Source organism: Hirundo rustica, chromosome 2 (assembly GCF_015227805.2).
Source record: "Hirundo rustica isolate bHirRus1 chromosome 2, bHirRus1.pri.v3, whole genome shotgun sequence".
NCBI lineage: Eukaryota > Metazoa > Chordata > Aves > Passeriformes > Hirundinidae > Hirundo > Hirundo rustica.
The window spans coordinates 10054445-10076819 of NC_053451.1; the positions used below are offsets into that span (position 1 = coordinate 10054445).

The 22375-nt window shown below is 35.6% G+C and overlaps 1 protein-coding gene across 1 annotated transcript in view; it reads right to left on the minus strand.

Annotated features, from left to right (window-relative positions):
• Window positions 1-22375, minus strand: part of NCAM2 (neural cell adhesion molecule 2) — a 285587-nt gene that overhangs the window by 34710 nt on the left and 228502 nt on the right. The window contains exons 13-15 of the mRNA XM_040056166.2: window positions 16200-16319; window positions 15034-15155; window positions 7433-7613 (exon numbers count right to left, since the gene is read on the minus strand). Coding sequence (XP_039912100.1) covers window positions 7433-7613; window positions 15034-15155; window positions 16200-16319 — 423 coding nt within the window. The remainder of the gene's footprint in view (window positions 1-7432; window positions 7614-15033; window positions 15156-16199; window positions 16320-22375) is intronic.

Consider the following 22375-nt stretch of genomic DNA (forward strand, 5'->3'; position numbering starts at 1 on the left):
CAATTACCTGCAACAAATAATGATTAGAGTACTATACTTATAAAGAGTGGCCTTGCACTTCTACATTTGACATCTATAGTGATTTTCTTTTTTCTTCATAACATTCAAAAAAATTAAGCAAACTAAAATTCATATGATAAAAGAAACAAAATAAATTCCTTTTGAAGCAGAAATTCTGAGAATAAAGAATAGCTCTTTGATTGCTGCTCCTCTGCTATTCAGTGGTAGTAAATGTCTGTGGTAGCTGTACCATAAGAATTAGATTTTATAAAGAAATAGTGCATTTTTTTCCTGTTAACGTCCTTGATGGTGCAAGCCTTTGTGTCTCTCTCTCTGATTCACATCAAATAAGTTCTATCAATTTTAGAGTGGGATTTCTATCCCTTTTAATGAAATAACTTTAGTCTTTGCAGGGGATGGAGCAAACAGCTGGTTTTAGCCTAGAGCAGGAACATGCCCTACCACTTTCAACAATGATCGCCTCCAGGATTTGATTAAAATGGCTCTTATTCAGCAAATTATAGTACTGTTTTGCAAAACAAAATCAAATAGGTTTTGTGAGGGCTGTTATCTTTCTGAAGTTTTAGGTATTAATTAATCTGATTGGTTTGAGTCCTACCAAGACTAGTCCTACTAGTCTTTTCTCAAAGCAGGAGATCTCAAAGATACATATATTCTCATTATTATCTTCAGAAAATAAAATACCAAAATTATTCTTCCATCACAACAATACTGGCTGAAGAATTTACTTTACACTTTTAGCTCGGGATTACGATCTGAACAAAAGTAAAACAAAAGCCTTCATTCTCAAATTCTTATTTTGGAATTACAATATCCTTTAGCCTGTGAGAAAATGAGTCAGGTTACTTCACAAGGATAATGCTGCAGCTCTTCCTAGCCTTGGGAATATGAGCAGATCTCCAAGGATACTGACATCCCACAGGCTTTCCTTTTTAACTCCTGCATTTTGTTCTTCATTTTAGATTTAGTTAAACCCTAGCTAGTCAGGTCTGTAGAGGCAGACTGAGAAATCCAGTAATGTACGAAGTCACACAAAAGAGACACTAATTATCGTCAAAAATTTCAGATCTGTGGAATGGAAATTTTACCTGTGAAAAATCTTTCCAACTTCTTCTGTGTTTTTACTTTTTCTTTTGTGGCTTAAATTTACTGCAGCTGTCCAGGTTGGAGTAAGGATCAAGGGCCAGAAAATTTCAACTATTCTTTTCCAAATCATTCCAGTTGTTAGAAGCGTGTGAAGGTTTAATAAAATATTTTGCCTAGTGCACTGCGGAGAATTTTACTTCTATTCTCAGATAAGACTTTATTAAGAAATTACAGGAATGTTTTAATTTTGAAGTCTTCATTCTCTGACAAATTTAGTGAAATTGTCAGCTACATTCAAAAGTTATCAGAAGCCACAAACTGATAGATTTTTGTGCATGTACACAGACACACAGACACACAGACACACAGACACACAGACACATACGGAAAGGCAGTGTAGTCACAAGCCACAGGCTTAAAATCAGGGCAATCCTGAAATATTCTACAGCCTTTTAATGGAGATTTAAACAGGCAATTTGTAAGCCACAAGTGATGGCATTTGGTCCTGGCTCAAGTACCTATTGGCAGCCTTTCTAGCTTTTTCTATGGAAAGAGAATACAAAAGAAGATTGAAAGTCCCCATATTCCCCCTAATCTAACTTTTAATGATGAAACATAACTTTTCCTAGAGTTGAGAATAGGTACCAGGAGCCAAATTGGGGCCAATATGGGTTACAATCCTGTTCAACATCATCAACGATTTAGGTGATGGGGCACGGAGTACCTTCAGTAACTTTTCTGATGACACACATCTCAGAGGAGTGGCTGAGGAACCAGACAGTTGTGTTGCCACCCAGAAGGACCTTGGCAAGCCAGAGAAATGGGATGACAGGAACATCAGGATGTTCAACAAGAGGAAGTGCAAATCTCTGCCCTTCGGAAAAAGCAATCCTGGTCACCAGTTCACAGCTAAGGACCACCTAGCTGGAAAGCAGCTTTGCAGAAAAGGCCCTGGGGGTCCTGTTGGATACCAAGATCAATAAGAGGCAGCAACATGCTCTCGAGGCAAGAAAGGTTAATGGAAATGACAGCAGAGGTCTTGGCCATGCAATCCTGCTCTCATGTGATACCCTGACCTTGAGGCTTGGTTGTAATCACATAAAATCTGATTCAAAAGAGATAGGAAATTATTTAAAATCTAGGGAAAATGTTTCAAAGGACACAAAAGTTGTTCAGCTTGGAAGTTAGGAATGTGTCACAATAAATTGTGACTTCTGTGGTGGAGAACAGAACATGAGTGAGGAAGGTGCCTTTTTGGCTTCTCTTAGTGGATGCATGGTCAGGGGCTAGTCAACCCTTCAGAGAAAGGGGCCTATGCCCTTCAGAGCTAGGGAAACTATGCACCAGGGCACCCACACAGCCCATGGGTTGAACAGGTGTGAGAGATAAGGTGCAGCAAGGGAATATACTCTTTGATTGCAAGAGGTGACAGGAACAAAAACCTACCCCAGCTACACAGATGGGATTGTATAGCTTTTATTTCTAGCCCCAAAAGGTCACCTAATTGCTTGACTGAGAGAAAAATTTAAGGAAAATACTTGCCCTGAAAGAAAACTGTGAGAATGAGGGAAACGTGTTTCTATTTTGCTCTAATTAGTAATTTTGAGCTTCTGGATGAAAAAACTTCTATTCTGGATGAAAAAAGCTTCTATTCTAACAAAACACTGACAAAACACTATTCTAACAAAAAACTTCTATAGTTCAAAAGCTTTAGTAATAGATCATAAAATGTATATACATAAATGCAAACTCAAACATATACACACATACTTGAAGCAATAAGAGCTACTTTTATTTTTCATTCACATCAAGACCACTGCAGATCCCATTGTATTTTTGTTAAAACTACTGATCAAAATCATGTTTGACATGGTGATTATCATCTTTGCTTTTGGTGGTGATGAGAAAAAATACTATGTATTATCGTCCCTCTTTTACCTCCAACTATATGATGTAAAGTTTAGTGGTACACATGCACCAAAACAAAACAAAACAAAAAACTTCAAGGAATTAAAACATTTTCAGGCATGCAAATTAAAAAAAAATTACTGTCACGGTTCATGCAGTATTGGAAACAAACAAAAAAAACCCTGCCTCAAACAACCAATATCACAAAGTAAGAAAAATGGATCTAAGAGGTTCTTGTTACCCCAAATGCTTTTATATAATTTCCCCAGTACTGAACCAAGTTATTAACTTCTAGTGAAGAAGAAAAAAACTGTGATAAAACACAACTTAAAACCATTTTTAATATATCTACTGCCCTTTCAAAGTAACAGCACTGATTGGATAAGAGCCTTTGGAAAATGGCACCTTCATAAATCTGCTGGTAAGTCCAGAAAATATATTTACTACTTGCAGGAAGGATCTTTTTTAGCACATTCCATTCTGTCTTCTTTTTAGATTTAATATAAACCTGTGCATGTGTTTTTAGATTGCAGTTGTAATGGTTTTGAATGACAACAGATTTAGACACTTTTGTACCAGCTGTGGGGTACAAAGACAGCATCTCTGTCTTCTCACTCTAGAGAAAGAGTGCAAGGGCCCATACAAATGGGCTGTAGTCAGCTGGGAGCTAATGGACTTTACCTGATCCCAGGGGTTTTTATGGCTGTAGAGTTTAGTCCATGTTCTCCTAACAGATAAAGAGCTAAACCACAAAGTTCCTTTGAGAATGCCACAGGACTAGAAGCTTAACAGTATAGACAAGCCAGAAGAAAATTTTATAAAACATTACAAATGAGCAATAAAAGTGTGATAAATACTTCAGTCAGAGGCAAACACACTGAGGTTGGAGTTGTACCTGCCTGAAAGTATTGCTAACTGACATCCCTAGTGAGATTTTGGAACACACAAAATACTACATCTAAGACTGCATCACTCTTTCTCCAGCATGGGTCTAAAATACATGTTCATATGCCTAAGTCAAATGTGAAAAAAATATATAGAATTGTGACCACAAAAAATAACTCCAAAATGTAGGAAGAAAAATGGTGTATATATAGATACATAGATAAAATATTCACTAGTATATATATGTGTATATATGTATATACATACTAGAATAATTTTATACATACAGTCATCTAAAGCAGAATGTTTTAAGAAGATTTGCTGGGCATTTCTCAAAGTCAGTACAAATTTCCACTGATAAACCCTTCAGAAAACCAGGAAGCTTTCATTAAAAGGATTAAAATTCTGAGGAACTAATCACAAATATGAGTGACTCGTGAATGGATACTGTGTTACAGGCCTAGGAACACACATTATTAAATAAAGTAGATCTACATTTGGAGGCTGTTGAGGCCGACCCTGTGAAAATTTAAAGGAATGTCTGTCTCATGCATGCACCTCCCTGATGCCAGAGAGCAATTTGTAGCCTCAAGCTCCTTCCCAGACCAAAGACTATTACTGTAAGATCATCATATTGTATTATCATGGAATTTGACTTGCAGCCAGGAGCTGGTACTTGCACACTTCCCTAGGAAGCAGAAGCTGTGGATTCAGTGCCCTCAGGAGCTGTATATTCACATAAGTCAAATTTTGGCTTCCAGTTCCTATTCCAGGGATTGCTACTTCTGCTTAATAGCCAATGGCTTTTGAAAGAACAAACAATCTCCTTCTAAAAAATTTAAAAGCAAAATTTTATTTCTTGTGACAACTTCTATTTCCCTACTAAGCACCCACTGAAGGACAACCAACATATCCTTGCTTACATCTCCCTTCAGTTCTCTGAATTATTGCATTAGCTTGCACACACTTCACCAGGGTATTGTGTTATATATAGTTAACCAACAAGATACATAGACTACCATAAAAGTCTCTTGGGATAAGTAATATCCGTGAGATTGCATACATAGGGTCTACAGATTTATTTCTGTTTAAATTTAGAGCCAGACATAAATTGTGCAGCTGAAGTGCCACAAATTTGGGCAAATACAGATGAAAACCTTTAGGACTCTTAAAGGCTTTTTCAAATAAATACATTAATAATATGAAAGGAAACCTCAGTTACTGTAGCTACTAAGAGAACACAGGGCAAATGATGCAGATTTCATCCAGAAGTCTACCCACTTTCACTCTTGCTGCCTATGTCCTTTTCAAAACTCATCTGTAGACACCTAGCTGTTAATAACAAAGCTTCAAACAAATAGTGCATCATCAGAGTTGACTGCCATCAGAATTTTTCTGCTCATACTTAAGAATTTTATACACAAAATCAATTATGTTTTAATAGATTACATTCAAATTCTTGCAGCATTATGTATATATGTACATAATATTATATTGTGATTATAATATTATGCCATTTCAAAACAAGATAATCATGCTGACTTATGAATATGAACATTATTGTTCCACTGATTCTAAATGCCTTTTGACATACTTTTAAAAACTGCCTACAGAATGTTCTTATGATGGGAATTTCACACTCTTTTTCAGGCTTTGAAAAAACAGCTGTCAAGGAAACTAATTAGCTCCACAACCATAATTGCAGTAATGATTCATATAAAAAGACTTGAAGTTAAATAGTGTAACAGACTTCTTGCAACTACTTAGAAGTTATGGGAGAGCACTGAAAGGAAAAAGCCCCGAAGCACCTATAAAACTGTTTTTAGAGAGAAATGTTTTATCTTCTAAAATTAAATTAACTAAGCTACTTTTTACTTGAATGTCTAGAGACCACCTATGTTATCATTTACAGAGGAGAATTAAGTTTCTCTACCACAGCAGCTGTGATGATAGTATGGAGTAGTTTATGTAATTATAAAAGGCTAAAGTTAGAATATATTGAAAAATAAGTAATATTTTTGTTTCAAATATGCAAAATTGAAAAATGGATTATCTCTTCCCTAAGTTTTTACTTATTTTTCTACTTGACAGATATTTTTATTTCCTTGGGACAATGAGTTTCCCTACATTTCTTTTTCCCTTTTCTCTTTCAATCATGGGAAATTTTATTTCTGAATCATGACAATCACAAGGCCCTGCCTGTTTAAAAACAAGTACGCAGAACCTATTGAGACCCTGAATTTCAATCAAGATGCAAACCAACTTTACTTCAATTCAAGTGCATAAAACAAATATTTCTACTAGAACTGGATCTGAGTCTATGAATGTATTAAAAATGTGTTTTCTTTTCAATAAATAGAAGGTAAGGATGCTTCCAATATTAAAACAAAACAAACTGCTATGGAATATTCAAAGATGTTGCAAAAATTTTGAGAGAACTTTCCTGAAAATATATTAGAAGGAAACTCAAAATAGACAAAAAAAAAAAAGCGCCAGTTATTTAAAAATTTTCTGATGGCATGCTAGTCCATGACTCATTTCAGCTCATCGGCACTGTATCAACGCTAGTCAGGTGTCCAGATTGAAATACAGGTATTGATATGGTTTACATTTTAATATATTTGCCACGGTATTTATTTGGTAAGCTTTTTGTTGATTCCATTACACTAACAATTTGAAAAATGACAGTCAGAAAATACTATGTTAGAGGATTTAGAACCTGATTTTTCAAGCTGTAGTGCTGATACTGATCTAATTTGGAAATAATTATTAAACATGTAGCAAATAATTTTAATTAAGTGTTTGAAATCTCTTCCTCATAGAATTTTCTTTATAAAAATTAAAATTACCCACAATACTTCTGAAAATAGCTTATTTTAGGTTTATGGTTAGCTAAAAAACTTTTCCTTGTTGCATCATAATAAAGCCTTATATTGGGAAGTATTAAAGCTCATACATTCACTTAACTAAAATACAGTTTTTCTTAAATGGAACTTCAAACCTTCCTATTTACACACTTAAAAATATGAACAAATTTTCTATAGATTTCAAATTTTGTAAATCGGCCTCATCAAAGACTGTTTGGTCACTATGTTAGAGTGAATCCTTCAGACAGTATCTAAAAGTCTTGGCCTCATCAGACACTAAAATAAATGCCTTTACTACTTGTGTAGCTCAAAGCACATGTAGAGGTCGGACTGAAATCAAGAATTCTAGCAAATAACTTGCTTAACCAGACAATAGGCAATACAAGGCAACTTGAAAAACAAAGTGTATCTTAAATACCATATTTCTTGTTAAGTGCCATCAACAGGGTTGAAGAATCAATGTTTCTTCTATACTTAAAAATTACTTTATTACTAAGAGAAAAGTAGGAGACAGGATCCCATTTAAGGGTTCTGACTCAAATTTTTGCTGGTAATAAAGTCTGGAGTCTCATGTTTTTCCATTCCAACTGCTGTGCTCAATTATGCACACTGTACTATGACTTGGAAATAATTCACAGAGAGAAAAGACGACAGGATTAACTTACCTGTAATAATGTTGGGCTTTGGTGGCATGCTGAATTCATACAATGTTGGTTCAGAGTAACCCAGTCTGTTGGCAGCTGTAATTTGTACTTCGTAACCCATGGTCCATTGAAGATGCTCTAAGATAATGTGGTCTCTACTACCCTGTACTTTTTTCTCTAGCCACTGGTCTTCCTTATCTTTCTGTAAAGATGAAAATATTTGTTTCAATTCTCCCAAACTCTTGTATTATTTGTCTGAAATAATCTAATTTTGGAGTTCTGAGAACCTTGGCTTTTTGCAATTTTGACTACTCCTTAACATGTTTCCACAATGTGGATTTAGAGAATTTTGTGGTCAACCCTTTTAAACTTTTTGGCTTCAATTTATTCTTTGCTCAAATACTGGTTATTATTTTATAGAACAGTTGGCCAAACACTTATATAATAAAATGCTAAAAATAAATTATGTAAGAAGTTTATTTTATACAGACATTTCAATTACATTTTGATCAATATTCATTCAAAGAAACTTGTCATTGAACCCAGTTTTCAACTGTTCATGAGTCCAGCTGTGCTTATATCATACATTAGTTCTTTAATGAAATAACTAATGTAACTGTTTAGTTATTTCATAACTAATGTAATGAAATAACTAATTGTAGCAAAATAGGAACATTTCACAAACCAGGTTGTGTTGATTGTCTCTATAACAAATAACATAAACCAACAAGGTTGTATGCAAGAATATAAACATCACTGGAAAAGTATGAAGTATGTCTACACCTGTGAGAGGATACATGCAAATCTTTAGGATGGTGTTCTAGAGAAATTTCTCAAAGTTCAGGTAATTAAGACATCTATACAAAGGGAACAAATAAGGACTTAGGTTGCAAACTTAACTCTCACATTTCATAAATCTTACCTGTGCAATTGCTACTTTGAGTGCATAATACATTTAATTATTTTTTTAATACAAGTAGAAATTACACAATTACTAATAGGCAGAAGGATAAAACAATATATATTGTCAAACAAAAAAGTCATCTTGTTCAAAGGACAACCAGTAACAGTCAGTAAGAATCCATGCAGCCCTACTCCTATGGGACACTGAGGTACAATAGCATGGCTAAAATATCTCTTGAGAGACAGATCTTGGCCATTCAACCCATACAGAAATACAGACCGAATCAGTGGGTATAAACCACATGGTAAAATTTAAAGCTAAACAAACTTTTAATACCTGCAGGTATAACTTGGTATCTGCACACTACTCAGCAGCTTATATTTAGGCTCTTTGCTGAAGCATCTTGCTCTTCACTGATACAGGTTTCAGAGAAAATAGCATCTACTTTATAGAGTTCAGGGACCAATCATGTTCATTATGACATATTTTTTTTGTCCCCAGTCTTCAGAAAAAGAAGGACACACTAAATTCCCTTACATGCACTGCTGCAATAATTTATTTGTTATCAGCTCTGAGGTTGATGACTTTTCCATACTTACTTCACCTTTTCATAAAATTTCTTGCTTTTTCTGCATTAGCATTGGTATAGTCACATAATAGTTCTGAGAATGACTAAAATCTAACAAGACCTGTTTTCAGGAATATTTGCACCCAGTGAAAGCTCCTACTTGGTGCAGTGATAGACTAACAGAAAACAGCAGAATGGTAGGTCCATTACAAATCATGAAAAAACCTACACTGGAGTAAAAACCGTTTGTTCATCATACAGTGAGAATAGTACTTTTTGTAGAGGATATTTTCCCACATCCTGATGGATACTTTCTATTGCAATCACTTGACCCTGAGTGAATTCACTCACATTGTCACTATACTAAACTCTTTTTACAAAATATACTTTTGCCTAACACTGCTGAAATAGATGGAGCTAATACTCATTGCAATATGCATATGATAATACTCCTCAGTGATATTAGGAATAGCATCGTTACACAGCACTGTATTTTAATGGCTAGTTAAATTGGTGAGGTATGGGAGGAGTTAGAAAAAATACATCTCAATTGCAAAGAATATCAACATGAATCAGAAGTTCCCTACATAATCTCAGTATTGTGCACAGATGCCATGTGAATATACTAGGGAGTTTCAAAGGGGCTCAGAAACACAAAAAGACAAAAAAAAAAAAAAACTGAATTGGAAACCAAAGATTCAAGCTAATACAGTTCCTGCAGAAAAATATGGTATTGCAAACAGAGATATAAGCACATATATTTTGAAAAAAAAACTGAAAAAAATCTATGTGATAACTAGAATGAGGCTACACTTCTGCAGACAGAAGAACAAGGGAAAAGGAAGGTATTCTACAATTTGGTCAGGGGAAAAATAATAAATGAGTTGAAATGTAACAGGATACCTGCATATGCTATGCCAGAGATACCATAATTTAGTTAAAACTGAAACCAAATGGGTGAATTGAGATAAAAGAAATAAAGTCTAAGCTCTGAGTGCAAAGATAGAAACAATTTTTTGAAGAGTAACAAACACAAGTTAGGAGGAAGGGGAATAAAGTATCTGGAAAGCAATGTGTGTTCTAAAGACAAACAAACAAAAAACCAAAACAAACAAAAAAACCCAAACAAAAGTTAAGATTTATGTAACTTTGAAACCAATATGTGCCATCAGCCTCAGACTCCACCAGTGAAGCTCTGCCAGGCTGTCTCAACTTTCTTAGTGCAGCAGCATGAAAAAAATTGAGGTTGCTAATCATAAAATACTTTCCCCTAAGCAAAGTTCAGTAATGTGTCCACGTTTGATTTACTGGAAATGGAAAAATAATTATGAGAACACAACTCATGGGTCTGCCATGTAAATCTTGCACAAATCTCCCTTTTTAATATAGGATCCTTTAAATTGTAGCTTAGGGAGCAGAAGAGAACTGTAAGAGATCACTTTGTACCTTATTAGGTTGTTCTGTTAATAATACTTAAAATTTATAGAAAGCTCTACATATGCACATATGCACAGTGTTCTACAATGAAAAATGAAACTTCTAAATTACAAATAGTAGTCTAGCTTGGAGGTGAATTAATATAAAATGTCTTCAATAATCATTATTATCAAGCAACAAATGCATATTTACAGAAACTGTGATGGAATCTGCAGCCTCAGAGATTAAACTATTCCTTTATTTGCATCTTATTTTGTTTTACATTATGGGGAAATACTCATCTACAAAAGGCCACTGATAACCTAGCCAGTGACTGGCAGTTCTGGGGATTTTACTGCCCACTTCCATTACTCTTCAGCCTTATATTAGTACAATACAAAATCAACCACAAAATCCTCACATCATTATTTCCTAAATATGTTTATATTGGCTTTATATAGTTTTGGCTTCATATTTTTTTTCATAAAATAAGTATCAGCCAGGTTCATTTAAGAAGAGTGAGTCTAAGAGCTAGGTTTTTAAGATGGCTGTAACCTAACCACCTAATACCCTGACAAAAACAAAAACAACCCAAACAAACCCACAAAAACAACCCAAAACTAAACAAAGCAGTGTAGAACTCGTCTACTGATACTTGAATGCTTCTTAAAACTGAGGGCACACCTGACAACCCTGGAAGTAAAGCAAATTCACTCTTCAGGCAGCAGTTTACTAGTCTGAAAAGTAACATCTCTCTCTTTAATGGTCATTCTACATTGTATCCAAAATCACATTCTCTGGAATCTCATAAAAAGTGAGAAAGAGTGATTAACCCCCTTCAACTCTTCCCTTACTCTCCATTCTCTCTAAATTGTTGAGCTGAAAGCTCAGCTCAAATAGACTTATTATGTCTATTTGTGATGGAGACACAACACTGTCTTGAAAGCTGGCAGGAAAAGATATCAAGAAATCCTTGCAGAAGAAAATCTGATCATTTAAAGTAGTGACTTCACAAGAATTAATTATTCTAGGTTGGGGATTTCTATGGCTGGTTAATACAGGTAATAAAGTTCAGGTGCAAATACTGAACCAAGCAAAAAATGGCTGGTAATATACATGATGTTAAAATGCACAGAAAGTCAGAGGATCTGGCAGGTAGTCTGGAACCTAGAGATACAAAAGCATTTACTTGTTTCTTGGTAGGTATCTTAGAGTGGGAGTAAATGAGAAATTATCTTTTAAAATATTCTATATCTATAATGTTTATTGTAGAACCCACCATGAAGGAACAAAATTATTATGTCCTATATCAACACAATCAAAAAAGATCTAATGTACTTCAGAGCAAAGCACATCAACTATCAAACTGTTATCTGCAAAAATTCAGAGCATTAACAGTAACCTTGTTACAGGTCAAAAGCAGGTGAACAACTTTTAGTCCTGTGAAAGCCAGTCACTTTAGTAAATTTTTCTTGCTTCTATCAAAAGATTCATAATCATAAAGGGTGTTATTTTTATTATTCTGTTCTAATTCCAAAAATTTACTAAAATTTACCCTGCTATGGAAAAATAAAAACAACTCTTCTCCCCTCACCACTTTTTTTTTCTTTTTTTTTTTTTTTCTTTTTTTTTTTTTTTTTCTTTTTTTTTTCCTTTTTTTTTCTTTTTCTTTTTTTTTTCTTTTTAGCTTACTTGGCATTCTGTGGCCTGGCAGTATAGAAATGCTACGACATCTATTCAGAACTTTCCTTTTAAACATTATGAAATAAGTTTAGGCAGTGTCAACACTTTTCAAAGGCTGCTTTGTATCCTGCCTTTCTCTTGTCCATCACCTCCCTGCCCTGAGCTGCAGTGACAGCCACTCCCCTGTATCCCAACTGCTCCTTCCTCCTGGCCCTCCTTGTCTCCTCAACTCTCCCCTCTCAATTTTAATTTATTACCCTGGTACTCGGTAAATGTCCCATCAGATACCAGCCATTTACAAATTCAGTACACATTTCCATAATTTGCATGGATAAAGTTTCACATCTGTTGTGAAACACCAGCACGTCATCATGGGCATCCGAACCAATTCTGGAAGCACCACAAGCAGAAGAACCAAAGGGAGACTTGAGTTGGTCCCCGTGAAAAATATATTAAAGAGTTCCTATGAGAAGTGTGGTCAGCTGGTCATCTCTGGCATCCGACAGGATGCTTCCCTAGAGTATTCCCATCACTGCTCTTTCGAGCTGGTTACTTGTGAACAATTTTACATTGTCTTCCTCTTTCCCTTCCCATTCTTTCCTAAGGTAACTTTGAAACTAGTATGTGCCATCAGTCTCAGACTCCATCAGTGAAGCTTTGTCAGGCTGTTTCAACTTTCTTAGCGCAACAGCATGAAAAATATTGAGGCTGCAAATCATAAAAATTGCACAGTACCTAATACTCTGGAATACAGAAGAAAATGTCAAGCTGCTTATTATCTGATTGTAGTCAGCAATTCCTGTCCATAATACGAAGAAACTGATGCTAGGAAAGGAATATTCAACAGAATGAAATACATGATTTCCAGAAAAAAACTTACTGACTGCCCTCAACCAGGCTGTAATATTGCCTTAACATCTTAAAGGCTGTTCTCCCCCCAGTTAAAAAAAAAACAACAACAACTTAAGCACAGACAAATTACCCTTTTGATGAAAAAGCCATTGATGTATGGGTTGTTACCAAATATGCTCTTCAAACATGCAAGGAAATACATTGGTCCAGGTGCTGGCAAGAGTTATAGGAAAGCTAATTGAACACTACCATTGGGGAAGACAGAAAAGAAGTAATCAACAGATAAATATGAACTTTTAATAGCATTTATTCTTTCTGATTAAAACACAAAAAAATTATTCTGCTTCTTTTGTTGTAGAAGGGCCTTTAGTTTAGTCAATTTGCTTTTTCCATTAGAAGCTCAAGGAGTTAAAGATTTGAAGTCCAAGGAACAGCTATCTTCTTCAGTAACCGTTTAAGTTTCCAGTTACTTTTTAAACTGTACATGTACCTTCCAACAACGCACAGGAAAAGTAATCTTTTATACTATAATATTATACCTTGGTCAAAACACAAGATCAAAATCAGATTTCCAAAAATTTCTGGGATAGAACCAAAAGAGTTTAGGTTATTTTAATCATAAAAATATATTAAATTCCATATGCTGCATATTGCATGAATGTATTATATCCAAACAGTTTATTTTGTACTCAGTGGTAAATACTTAAAGGCATTGTAATCTAACTAGAAGTTCAATCCTGCAAGGTTCTATTTTTATGTTCTATCACGTATTTTACTGCCCTTGTCTTCTTGTCTTCTTTGCAAATACTTTTTTTTATGTCAACTATATCCACTGGATGGAAAGTCATTTAAGAAGGTGAAATAAGATTTTGGGATCAGTGATAGCAGAATAACTTCTGGTCATTCCCTCAGACTACTCTAAAGAGTGCTACCAAATACTTCTCAATTAATTTGTAGCTACTAATCTTCTTTGGTTATATTTAGCATAGGAGAATAATTTTAGATACCAGGTTTAGCACTTGGATAATTTCTAGACTATAATCAAGATGTTACATTATCGCAAACATAGGAAATGTGACAAAAACCTATTACAAGTTAAGGAACTGTCTTTTCCTTTTTGGTAACATTCCAACAGGTTCTATAGTTAATTTCTCAAAAATTGATTCTTTCTGTGAATAAATACAGTCCTTACTACCTTGCATTTAATGTGCCAATGTTACATTCCCAATTTTCTAGACTCCTACAGGACATGAAATTCTGCTGTAACACTCTGGTAAAATGGGTCTACTCAGATGAAAGTATTATAAAAGAAAATTTTTTAAAAATGCAGACTTTGAAATTAAACACATCACTTTTGCCAGCTCTGCAGCTATTTCTTCCATGCAATAATTTCTAAACATAGTAAATCAGGAAGTGTATTTTAGCTACAATATTAATAGTAATAAAATTAAAAAAAAACCAAAAAAAACCAAAAAAACCCACAACTACTTTTTTTTTTTTTTAATAGATTATACACTGCAGAAAAGCCTGTTTTTCAGACTTGCCAGATTTGCTGAGAGAACACCAAAACGGAGCTGTCTAGATGACAGAATGCCAAAAAGCTCTACCCATTGGTGGTCTAAGAACAGATATGTGCTCTGAAACTCATGAAATTCCCTGAAACTCTACAATATGCCAATTATTTGGCTTTTGTAAGATAACCCTTGGAATTCAGGCAGATAGAAGGTATGAAACATGATCAGCTAATTAATGTCATTCACAGTTAATATGGAACATTGCAATATCACTTTCTATTAATACAGATGCATTTATAATAGATTAAAAATTTGTTATTCAAACAACCTTTAAGTGTATAACTTTAACCTTTGCCAATTTACTGTGTTTTTAAAAGCTGAACACAAATGTCCAAACTATGCAACCAAAAAAGAAAATAGTTTTCTTGATAAGATAAACTTTCAGTATACCTTTAGGAAAAGCTGTGTGGGTTTTGTTGTTGTTGTTGTTTGTTTGTTTTCAATTTTATTTTATAATCTGGCATCTGCAACTGAGTTACAAAAGAAAACATACTTTTTTTAAAAAAATATTTTCTGGAATGCAAACCACTTTGGTAAATTTCAAATAATATCAACAATTTTCTCTGCATTAAAAGCAGATATTAACAAACATAATTAACTTATTTAAATTAACTGAAATACTTACACTTCTGTATTTGACAATATACTCCAGTATGGGGGCACCCCCATCATCTTGTTTAGTTATGCTAAGTTTAAAACTCTTGCCACTCTCTGGCTGTCCATGAATTGAAGGGGGGCTTGGCTCCCCTAAATAAGAAAACAAACAGCAGATTAGTAATAATAATAATAATAATAATAATAATAATAATTCAGGAGTGAGACAACTCTTAAATTACAGCTTTCTTTCAGATAACACACACACACACACACACACACACACACACACATATATATATATATATATATATATGCATAATGTCTTTCAGTTTCTGTCATTCTTCCACCAAGGTGATAATAGAAGTAATAGGAAATTATTTTATCTGTCCTGGAATATATTTAGAATACCTACATACTCCAATGAAAAATAAATTTGACAGCTGCCAAGTTACTGTTTTGGGACAGAAGAAATGTATAATGCAATAATAATGTAATATAATATAATATAATATAATATAATATAATATAATAATAACATAATACAAAAATATAATGTAATCTAATATAATCTAATATCACAGAAATAGTATGTGTTCTTTGTAGTTACATTACTTTTATTGCTCATTCCCTTAGGGCCAGTATTAGCTACACTGTGTAATGCCCTATTCAGAAAAGAGTTCAGTTGCAACAGATTTATGATAGACTGGTCTGGCAGTAGCTGGTGATGTATTTCCACATGTCTGTTTGATTACTATATACTGCCAACTGGTAGTTCCTTTGCTTTTCTCCTCTCTATGTATTTAATTTATTTACTGTTCTTTCTATTTAAAGATAATTTGAGAAAAATATTTTTCATTTGCCCTTAATATTTTAATCTGAAGCTCTGGCCTATAGTTATTAAAAACATATAATTGGTTTCATAGAATTTCTCATTTGCATACAGTCACAGTTAAAAAAAAAATTCTCATCAATCTCAAAAATGTAAGATAATGGGATATATTCTCCAATTTAAGTTCACTTCATACTTGAAAGTGTGGAATAACAAATCATGATTTCTGCGAAACAATGTAAAGACTGATATACACTGGGGAGTGGATTACAAACCTGAAACATTATCTACAGTAAATCATAATTCCAATCTAGAGATATTCTAATAAAAAATAATTTTCATTTAACAGCACAAGTATTACTCACGGACAGGTAAGGTCTGAAAGATCTCAATTTTGCTATACTCTCCTTGCCCTTTTCCATTTACAGCAGCTACTTTGATTTCATATGTTGTGTTTGGTTCCAAATTGCTCAGAACAACCACAGCTAAAGGAAAGGGGAAAAAAAGAAAAAAAAAAAGAAAGAAAGAAAAAAAAAAAAGAGGAATGAAATTGACAAAGTAATAAATTTATAAAAGGAAAAGTAAGACAATTTCATAATTTGCTTTCTTCACTTATAAATTAATGTCTCATCTTCTGACAGTACACTGGTTTCAAATTTAGCTTTTTTTGTTGAGTGTTAATAGTCCCTTTTTTCATCTGCATAAAATGTGACTGAGCAAGTTATGCTTCTGAAAGAACAGTGAAGTCAGTGTTAGAAAAGCCATAAGCAACAATTAAGGACCTCGATGGGGATTGATATTGTATGTTCCGATTGTGAGCACAGCGTATTGGGTTTGCACAGCCAGGTTTTGGTAGTGAGGCTGCTACAGGGGTGGCTTCTCCCATGTCTGAAAAAGCCAATCCCAGCTGGCTCCAGACAAGTCTGAGCCCATCAGTGACAGAAGCCTTCTGTGATAACATATTTAAGAAGGTAAAAAGTTATTCTGCGGATGTATTTGTGGCCAGAGAAAAGAAGGATGAGGCTGTGAGAGGAACAGCCCTGCAGACGCCCAGGTCAGTGTAGAAGGAGGGGCAGGAGGTGCTCCAGGAGTCAGATCTGAGACTCCCCTGCAGCCCATGGTGCAGCCCATGGAGATACTGCAGTGCTCCTGCAGACATGGAAGACCATGGGGATGCAGAGATCCATCTGCAGCCTACAGAAGAGGTACACACCAGAGCAGATAGATAATGAGAGAGGGCTTTGACCATGTGCTGGAACAGAGTCCTGGGAGGAGACCTGCAGACTCATTCCTGGAGCCCATGCCAGAGCAGGATTCCCGGTAGGACTTCTGATTCTGTGGGGGAATCACACTGAAGCAGCCTGTCCTTGAAGACTTCATCCTGGGGAAGAGAGACCCACACTGGAGACCCACACTGGAGAACTTCTTGGAGAACTGTTGCACATGGGATGGACCCACTTTGGCGTAGTTCATGGAGAACTCTCATCCATGGGAGGGACCCTGTGCTGGAGCAGTGGAAGGACTCCGCTCTCTGAGCAGCAGCAGGAACATGTGATGAACTTCTTTTATGACCAGGTGACCCACCTGGTAGATGCAGGAAGGGCTGTGGATGTTGTCTATCTGGACTTCAGCAAGGCCTTTGACATTGTTTCCCACAGCATACTCCTAAATAAGCTGGCAGCTCGTGGCTTGGACAGGAGCACCCTTTGCTGGGTTAGGAACTGGATGGCCGGGCCTGGATAATGGTGCTGCATCCAGCTGGCAGCCAGTCACCAGTGGTGTCCCTCAGGGGTCTGTGCTGGGGCCAGTTCTGTTCAATATTTTTATTGATGACATGGATGAGGGTATTGAGTCTTCATTAGTAAATTTGCAGACAACACTAAGCTGGGAGCGTGTGTTGATCTGTTGGAAGGTAGGAGAGCTCCGCAGAGAGATCTGGAACAGTTGGACAGATGGGCAGAGTCTAACAAGATGAAGTTTAATAAGTCCAAGTGCTGAGTCCTGCACTTTGGCCGCAATAACCTCCTGCAGTGTTATAGGCTGGGGACGGTGTGGCTGGACAGTGCCCAGGAGGAAAGGGACCTGGGGGTACTGGTTGAGAACCGGCTCAACATGAGCCAGCAGTGTGCCATGGTGGCCAAGAGGGCCAATGGCATCCTGGCCTGTATCAGGAATGGTGTGGCCAGCAGGAGCAGGGAGGTCATTCTTCCCCTGTACTCAGCACTGGTCAGGCCACACCTTGAGTACTGTGTCCAGTTCTGGGACCCTCAGTTTAGGCAGGATGTCGAGATGCTTGAGCGCATCCAGAGGAGGGCAACGAGGCTGGTGAGGGGCTTGGAGCAAAAGCCGTATGAAGAATGACTGAGGGAGCTAGGGTTGTTTAGCCTGGAGAAAAGGAGACTTAGAGGTGACTTATCACTCTCTACAACTTCCTGAAGGGTGGCTGTGGTCAGCTGGGGGTTGGTCTCTTTGACCAGGCAGAAACTGATAGAACAAGAGGACCCAGTCTCAGGCTGCACCAAGGGAAATACAGGTTGGATATTAGGAAAAAGTTTTTTACAGAAAGAGTGACAAAGTACTGGAATGATCTGCCCAGGGAGGTGGTGGAGTCACCATCCCTGCATGTGTTTAAAAAAACTGGATGTGGCACTCAGTGCCATGGTTTAGTTGAGGTGTTAGGCTGGACTCAGTGATCTTGAAGGTCTCTTCCAACCTAGACATTCTGTGATTCTCTGTTTCTGTGACCATAATCCCCATTCTCTGTCTCTCTGTGGAGGAGGAGGTAAAGCTGGGAAGGAAGAAGCGGTGGGAAGGTGTTTCTATGACTTGTTTTACTTCTCATTACCCTGCTCTGATTTTGGCTGATAATATAGTCAATAATTTCCCAAGTTGAGTCTATTTTGCCCAGGATGATAATTGATGCATGAATCTCTTCCTGTCATCATCTCAATCATGAGCATTTTTTTTACATGTTCTCTCCCCCATCCAGTTTCACAGGTGAGTGATAGAGCAGCAATGGTGGTCAAGTGGTTTCCAGCCAGGGTCAACACATAGGAGACATAAGTCTGGCAAAAAAATTATGGAATTATACCATCCTCCTTGCTGGCAACTGGTACATAATGCATGTTCCAGCTACCTTCATGCAGTTCATAACTTGCCATTTTTCCTTCATGCACAGCAGTATCAACTGTCCTTGATCTACACTCCAAAATGTAGCTACATGCACATTGATGGTGACTTTCTGGTGCTCTGGTCTACCAGTTCAAGAATGTGTCCAAGATCTAAAATGAAAGATCTAAAATGAAAGATGATCAAAGCAAGAGATCTGAGTTATTTACTGAGGACCTGAAAGAGAATTAGGCAGGTTTGTACATATTTCAGAGGAGGTGGAAATACATAAATTAAATGTAATAATAATCACTAAATTATACCACTCCCCCCCCCCCCCCCCCCCCCCCCCCGCCTCCAAAACAAAACAAAACAAACCAAACCCAACTTCGGAAGCAAAAGGGTAGGAACTTAGGACATGATTTCAGAAATCAAGACTGAAATTTTGACAGTGATAATTCACAAAACATATCTCTGTGATTCCACCTAAAGATGCCATCTGAAGCAGAAAACAGAGGTAAATCTTTCCAAAAACCACTAAAAATACAATAGTAAATCTAGAAGTAAAATCCTGGAAAATAATGTTGGACTTTGGAAAACCTTATGGGAATACATTATAAGTAGTATCATAACAGTGTATTTACTAAAAAAGCAATATTGAGTATGCACTTAGAAGTGTGGATCCATGCAGAGTCCTTGGAATATCACCCTGCCTTTAGAAGAAAGATTCCTTCTATTTTCTCTCCAGCAATTGCCTGCTTGCTGTTTGCCAGCTCTGTGATGAGCCCTCCGTATGTGACATTCATACTGGGGAATAGATGGAAATTAGGTGGACTTGACTGGGGCACAACAGCATTTGTCTTCCTAGGAAAGCAGGGGCTGGCTGTAGTATTTTACAAGTGACTGTTGAAATGTAATATCTAAAACAAGAGCCAGAAGTATCAGTCCCTAGGAAGCCTAATTTTTTCATTATAAAGGAGTAGGTTTTTTAGTTGCTTTAGGCCTTCTTTTGAAGTTATATTTTCAATTGAAAGCATAATTATTTCTGCCCATACTCTTTGTTATTATTTTCAGTCCAGATTTATTAGAATTTCTATTTCTTTAGTTTCTCCAGCAGCCCGACAGAGTTCCCATTAAATGTGAAGCTAAAGGAACTTAATGAATTTGGGAAAACAGTAATTTCTACATTTCCCACTCTATTATGGGCATTTGGCATGAATTTGCCATTGAAACATAACTGTTTTCTTGCAAATAGAGCAGTAGAATTCTATGTCTTCCAGTATGCTTTAGCTTTATAATTTTCTGAGATTTAAAAATATTGAATTCTAAAGTATAAACATGTCACGAAAAACTAATGCATCATCATGAGAATAAGAAGAGAATTAGGAGATATAACATTGAGTTCTGTTAAGATGAAATTTAAAACTTAACTAAGCAGAAGCAGTATTTGACTTGCCTTTCAGCCATGATTACTTTCCTAGGATGAATAATTTCACTGAAAAGAAACCTTAGGGCATACCAAATACTGTAAATGTTTTTAAAATTTAAACAACATAAAAGCATGACTATGAGGTGACATTTAAGAAAATGCAAATGTGTTAACCACATGAAACCTAAGGATCTGATTTTCTAAACACTCCTGGGATCAATAGAAATTAATAAAATTGCTTATATATGCAGTATGTAACGAATCAGTGTATACTTTAGAATCCCCTGCATAGCACTATGTATCTAGGTACAATGACTTTTGCAATTACATTTCTGGAATTAACCCAGATATATCTGTTAGTGTAATATGTCCGCAAAATTTGGACCCACTTAGTGCTGGTGTGATGTGTATATATTACATATGTAGGAAAAATTATAACTATGGTCTTCTGAAAAACAAAGAAAAGAACAGTTCTGGGTTAGAAGATATACTCCAGTTGTAAAAGAATACTTGGAGTAATTAAGATTAAGAAATTGTCTCACAGAGTGTAATAAAAGTGTGGGACTGAAGAGTAATCTAAGATAAATGAAAATTTCATTGCTTGCTGTTGAGCAGGGTTGACATTGGAAGAAAATACTTCATAAACTAGTTAAGTTTTTTAAAATGTGTGTATCTGTTATTTAAGTATAAAATCAGCTTATTCATCTTTGCATATACAGATAAGTTTTTCTCACAGATGGATATTTTGATTTCTTTAACATTCAGTGCAGAAATGTGAAAAGAACCAGTCCACTGTGTACCATACGTGTACATTATGCCATTGGCATATTTGTTGATGGCTTTCAAGTTCAAGAAATACTGAAAGTGAAATCTCTTTCTTTCAGAGTATCATTTAAAGTTTTCCAGTTTCTTCTAGCTGTTATATCAGTAGATATTGTCTTTTTAATCACAGTATCTGTGAGCTTTAGCTATGTAATTCAATTTTGTAGATTGATTTTGCTGGGATTATTCACACAGTGACTGGTTAGATGGAGAAGTAGATTTGGAAGGAATACTCCAAAGGAGGAAAATCAGAACAGTCTCTTGTGAACTCTCCAAATTAAATAAATTATCTAATTTAAGTAAGTTAGTTAATAAATTAACATGATGCACAACAGCTCAGAGCTCAGTGTTATCCTTTTATAAGTGAGGCTTTAAGTCTCAAGATACCCTCGGAGAACATCATGACACAAGAAGTTACCAGGTATATTGGTTGTGGTTTAGTATGCTATATTAAGGCTTTAATAGAAAATTATTAATATTTTTGACAAGGTATGCCATGCATATTGTTGCTTGTGTTTGGGTGGGGGTTTTCTACTTTTTTATTTTTTATTTTGTCAAAAGAACAACAGAAAAGAATTAAACATGAATGAATAAAAATTAAGTTTAACCTATTATGTGATAATAGGTTAATCCTAAAGTTTAAGCAACATTAAGTATAAAGACCTTTTTATTCTACAGATTCTTGCAATTTGCAAGCAAATCTAATAAATTTTAAAAAAATGCAGAACTTCATACTATTTAAAATATAGCTTGCAAGCATTTCATCTAGAAATGTTCCTTTTATTGTTAGAGAATTTTAACGGCTGTCAAAATGAACCATGGGAAAGCAACATCTAACACAAGTTTTCCTGTGAAATAAATTGTACCATAAATCCAAGTCAGTAAAACAAAACAAAACAAAAAATTCCCCAGCTGCTTCCCTGGTTTGGGGTAGGTTGTTTATGTTACTTTATTATAGTAGAATGAGAGGGAAAGTGTCTGGCATATAAAATTGTCTTTTCACTGAAGTATTCTGCCTCAGAAACCTTCTAAGAATTGTGATATATTACATAAGCCATCAGCAAGGAAAAGAAGGTTAGGGGAACTAGCAGTACAGTTCCTCTACATTAATCCCAAAGTGGATCTTATATGAGGTCAATTAACAGAAATACCACATTGTTACATTTCTTTCATTGGAGAGGT